Source organism: Musca vetustissima, unplaced genomic scaffold, assembly GCF_032173495.1.
Source record: "Musca vetustissima isolate MV318-11 ecotype Yass unplaced genomic scaffold, APGP_CSIRO_Mvet_v1 utg480594, whole genome shotgun sequence".
Taxonomy (NCBI): domain Eukaryota; kingdom Metazoa; phylum Arthropoda; class Insecta; order Diptera; family Muscidae; genus Musca; species Musca vetustissima.
Window position 1 is genome coordinate 793 of NW_026873239.1, and position 4,993 is coordinate 5,785.

Here is a 4,993-nt window from a genome sequence, read left to right on the forward strand (position 1 = left end):
ACCTTTCGTACACCCAACGATTTCGAAATAATATTAAAGTTATAAAATTAAAATTTTGCTTATCATTAAATGTGTAATATTACATATAGCGTACATATTTATCTTTCTTTGAAAATATAAACAGACAAAAATCACGCTTTGGATAGCTAAGATAAGCCTTCGTAACATTTATTTACAATAAGTAAACATAGGGCGACAAAGTGGTGTTAGGAAACACCTGAATTGTATTAACCTTGATATCAAATAAAGATATTTGACAGTCTTTTAGTATTTAAGAAGAGCATTTCTGACAGATAACTATCAGTTCATCACCATCCAGAGTGTGAATTACAAACAGCCTTTATAGCTAGAAAATGAATAAGTTTATCATAGTTTTAATTGTCGGCACCTGCATTGCCTCTGCTTTGGCCACCGATTATTGTTCAGCCAAGTTATGTAGTAAAGGCGTAACACATGTTGCCTGTGGGAAGAAGGTGAGTTGGAATAAAAGCTCCTAGGATATTTTATCAAAGATTGTGTGGTATAAGTTGCATATATAAAACCTGATTTCTTGAAATAATTTTTCATATCCGCAAAAGTCAAATTTAACTGTTATGCGCAACATTATCCTTATTCAAAGGGAATTATAAAAAAATGAATAATCTTTCAATTCCAGGAATTTTTCGACACCTGCCCATCCAATGCTGCCTTTGTCAAAATCGATGACACTTTGAAAGAAGAAATTGTCCGAGCGCACAATGAAAAACGTAATCTGGTTGCCGGAGGTGGAGTAAATGGTCTGGAACCTGCTTGTCGTATGGCCACCATGGAATGGGATGATGAATTGGCTGCTGTTGCTGCCTACAATGTTCTCAAATGTAAAATGGCTCATGACAAGTGTCGCAATACTGAAACCTTTAGATATGCTGGTCAGAATTTGGCTTGGCGCTCATTCTGGGGCCAGCAAAGTTATAGCACACTTTTCAAAAAATCCTTTGCCATGTGGTATGATGAAGTTAAGGATGTTAAAATGGAATATCTCAATGAGTTCCCTAAGGGCTACAAGGGACCGTAAGTTGAAGGCATAATTTACATATTGAAAATTATTTATTTTAAATTCATGTTTTTAGTCAAATTGGTCACTTCACTGTTATGATGGCCGATCGCAATATCCGTGTGGGTTGTGCCGCTGCCACTTATGATGACACCAGAATCGATGGTGATAGACAAATCTTCTTGATTGCCTGCAACTATGCTACCACAAATATGTTGGGTTTCCCCATCTACAAGAACTGCAGCTCTCCAGCCACATCATGCTCAACGGGTACAAATCCTGATTATCCTAATTTGTGTTCCACCTCGGAAGTTTATAATGTTAACAAGTGGTATTAGTTTATATATAGTTGTTGTGTTTTGGCTTTGATTTTGCGCGATATCTTACAAATAAAATAATTTATTCTCAAAAAATATACATAATTGTTTATAATTTTCATTTTTATGGTTCGAAGGAGGAGTCAATGTCAATTAGAAGAGGAAAAGGAAACTTCCATATAGAAACTCGAATATTAACATTATATGCCGACTATATGATAAAGCATATAAACAATTGAAGACTTAAAGGATAAAGAAATGAGTTGAAGGTTTTAGCTGCATTTTTTTAACTTAAGGTGCTGTAATTTTATATTCGGGGGTCTTGAGGTTGAAAAACTTCCAATACTGGTCCGATTGAGACAAAAATTTAAACAGTGTACTGAATTAAGTCCAGATTGATGTATGGGAAGTTTTGTTGGAATCGGTTCAGATTTAAATATAGCTCCCATATATAGTTTCGTTCGATTAAATGTAAATGGAGCTCCAACTGCCAATGTTTGTCTTGTAAAGTGTAACGTCCGTGAAGTTTTGTTGGAATTGGTTCAGATTAAGTTATATATTTTCTTCCGATTTTATTTAAATGGAGCATCAGAGTTTTAAATTAGGTCCTGATTGATGTATGCGTAGTTTTGTTGGAGTCGGTTCAGATTTAGATATAGCTCCCATAAATAGTTTCGTCCGATTTTACGTAAATGAAGCATCATACTGCCACTGGTGCTCCATTTTTGTTGAAATAAGTTCAGATTTTAATGAAGCTCTCATAGTCCCATTTTATACTAGTTGCACCATAGTTCCTGTTCTATTTGCACGACATTTTGCTGCAAATTGATGAGCCTATGTCTGTTCAATTGACATCAAATATTGCATAGGAGTTTCGACTGAAGTCGTTTCCGATTTCGCCTAATGTTGTTCCAAATAACTAAAGTTTGTCCGATTAAGACGAATTAGTGCACAACGTACCAAATGGAACCTAGAATAACGTGTATTGGATTTTGTGTCGAGATACATTTTGGATAGCACACTGTGATGCAGCAAACGGTTGCTTAAATACGTCTATTTATATATAGCACCATACATATTTTCTCGATTTCATGCAAGTGATTGACGTAATTTTTTTTTTCAAAAATTTCAGAATGGTATGTGTATGGGTTATTTTAATTTAGATCAAATATCTATGTACTTCACACAGTTAATTTTTTCCGATTCCATTTCAATGGTCCGCCAAAGATGCTATGCCTATTCTATCAACAGGATATTGTACATATAAGCATTTCTTGTATGTACCCAAAGTGGTGAAGGGTATCATATATTCGGCCCCGTCCGACTTTTGAGCTTTCCTTACTGGTTTTGAGCTGATACAGATTTGAATATAGGTTATCCAATTTATTGTAAATAATGTATCGAATATGCTATGACGGCCCTATTAGAAATGTCGTCCGATTTTATGTAATTGGTAATATTCCTTGGAAATTTTTCTCAATATTTTTTACTGTACGTTTGCATTTAAAGATCTCAATGTTTATTCTAATCCTTGCAAGTAATTTTTTTTTATATATATCCTATTTTCCGTAAGATTTCACTAAAAGCAGTTAGTTTCTCAAAAAATATATTTTTTCAAAGCAAACACAAGCATTTATAATAGTATCATGAGAATATATTTCATTTTTATAAGGGTCAGATCATATAACAGAAAAGCAAAGTTCTAACAATTACAAATTTAACAGCTTAAATTAAAACCACTTATTAACTTCATATTTTTCCGAAGTTGAACACAAATTAGGATATTGAGGATTTGTACCCGACGAGCAGGATGTGGCTGGAGAGCTGCAGTTCTTGTAAATAGGGAAACCCAACATATTTGTGGTAGCATAGTTGCAGGCAATCAAGAAGATTTGTCTATCACCCTCGATTCTGGTATCATCATAAGTGGCAGCGGCACAACCCACACGGATGTTACGATCGGCCATCATAACAGTGAAGTGACCAATTTGACTGAAAGGAATTTTGAAATTAAAATAAATAATTTTTTAAAATGTTACTTAAAAATGTTAACTTACGGTCCTTTGTAGCCCACAGGGAAGTCATTGAGATATTCCATTTTAACATCCTTAACTTCATTATACCACATGTCAAAGGATTTTTGGAAAAGTGTGCTATAACTTTGCTGGCCCCAGAATGAGCGCCAAGCCAAATTCTGACCAGCATATTTAAAGGTTTCAGTGTTGCGGCACTTGTCATGAGCCATTTTGCATTGGAGAACGTTGTAAGCAGCAACGGCAGCCAATTCATCATCCCATTCCATGGTGGCCATACGACAAGCAGGAGCCAGACCATTTACGCCTCCACCAGCTACCAAATTACGTTTTTCATTGTGAGCCCGTACAATTTCTGCTTTCAGATTGTCATCGATATTGACAAAAGCAGCATTATCAGGACACGATTCGTCAAATTCCTAAAAATTAAATATTTTCATAAAATCTATTTATGATAGCTAGTTATAATTCCTGATACCCATGGGATCCTATTCTTATCTAATATTTTTTTTTTTGAATACCAGTCATCCGATCTTACCTTTTCCCCACAGGCAATATGTGTAACTCCTTTATTACATAATTTTGCGGAACAATAATCGGTGGCCATTGCCGAGGCAATGAATGTCCCAACAATCAAAATTGTAATATACTTATGCATTTTTTTTCTCTATGTTATTTCTGAATCTCACACTCTGTTGTTATTATTTAACTGATAGAGAATTTAAAAAATGCTTTCTTAAATACTCAAAATTTTCGTTAGGTGTACCATGATATGTTGGAAATCAAAATTCTTTCTGATAAGGTGTATGTAAATATTACAATTACAGGTGTTTCCTAACACCTTTATGACCTTTGGTTTTATTGTTTGACAATTATTTCCACGAATTATCTATGTTATCTATTTATTTATTTCATTACTTATCTATTTGTGTCAATTGTTTATCTTCTCAAGAACTTTAAATATTTGAATGACATTGAAATAGACATTTTTTGGAGATTTTCGGAAGAAAAGTAATTTTATTGTTTATATTCATTTTTGATTCTTAAGAAATTATTAATTTTCAAGAAAAATTCGAAATATGTCTGTGTTCCTTGAGAGATCAGTCATTTCTTGTTTCATTTGTTAAACTAATTTGTCAGATATGAAAGATTCAGAATTATTGGAATCTAGATTCCAATTCAAAACTGCTATTCCGTCCATGTCTTAATGTTATTTGAATCTATCTTAAATTCAAAACTTTTATTTTATCCGTGTTGGAATACCGTGAGTTAAATGTATACCTGCGGATTTTTTTGCCGCCAGTATTCATGTTATATTGTATGAACACCAGGCCGTAGAAAATGGTAATCAATTCAAAAAAGTCTATTGTTAATAGTTGAGAAAAAAATTTGGAAAAAGCCATAGTGAAGTATGGATTAAGAGTCCGAAACAAAAGAACGATCGGTAGTGAGACAACGAATCTTCTTTGTGGAAGAGGCACTTTGAAGCAAGTGACCATTTGTTTCTTCGGCTAAACCTGTTGTGTTCCCCTTTTTCAAAGCCCTGACATGTCTTTTAAAGATTTCTTTTTATTCCCGCATAACACGAAAAACGTTTTTTTTTGCCCCCA

The 4,993-nt window shown here is 33.9% G+C and overlaps 2 protein-coding genes across 2 annotated transcripts; one reads left to right on the forward strand and one right to left on the reverse strand.

The window, feature by feature from the left end:
• The first annotated feature begins 353 nt into the window (after positions 1-353).
• Positions 354-1,371, forward strand: LOC133323572 (antigen 5 like allergen Cul n 1-like). Its single transcript, XM_061532489.1, has 3 exons — positions 354-473; positions 656-1,050; positions 1,110-1,371. Exons 1-3 carry the CDS (start codon positions 354-356, stop codon positions 1,369-1,371), a joined length of 777 nt encoding a protein of 258 aa, XP_061388473.1.
• Positions 1,372-3,080: 1,709 nt separating this feature from the next.
• LOC133323562 (antigen 5 like allergen Cul n 1-like) lies at positions 3,081-4,041 on the reverse strand. The gene is made up of 3 exons (XM_061532480.1): positions 3,922-4,041; positions 3,408-3,802; positions 3,081-3,342 (listed from the first exon to the last, which is right to left on the reverse strand). The coding sequence occupies exons 1-3, from the start codon at positions 4,039-4,041 to the stop codon at positions 3,081-3,083; spliced, it is 777 nt and encodes a 258-aa protein (XP_061388464.1).
• Positions 4,042-4,993: the final 952 nt, after the last annotated feature.

Bases quoted from the DNA above. Each gene is read 5' to 3' on its own strand.
- LOC133323572 (XM_061532489.1), top strand. From the start codon at position 354: ATGAATAAGTTTATCATAGTTTTAATTGTCGGCACCTGCATTGCCTCT. The intron at 474-655 runs GTGAGTTGGAAT...TTTCAATTCCAG, and splicing joins ATGTTGCCTGTGGGAAGAAG to GAATTTTTCGACACCTGCCC. The intron at 1,051-1,109 runs GTAAGTTGAAGG...TCATGTTTTTAG, and splicing joins CCTAAGGGCTACAAGGGACC to TCAAATTGGTCACTTCACTG.
- LOC133323562 (XM_061532480.1), bottom strand. From the start codon at position 4,041: ATGCATAAGTATATTACAATTTTGATTGTTGGGACATTCATTGCCTCG. The intron at 3,803-3,921 runs GTAAGATCGGAT...TTTAATTTTTAG, and splicing joins ATATTGCCTGTGGGGAAAAG to GAATTTGACGAATCGTGTCC. The intron at 3,343-3,407 runs GTAAGTTAACAT...AATTCCTTTCAG, and splicing joins CCTGTGGGCTACAAAGGACC to TCAAATTGGTCACTTCACTG.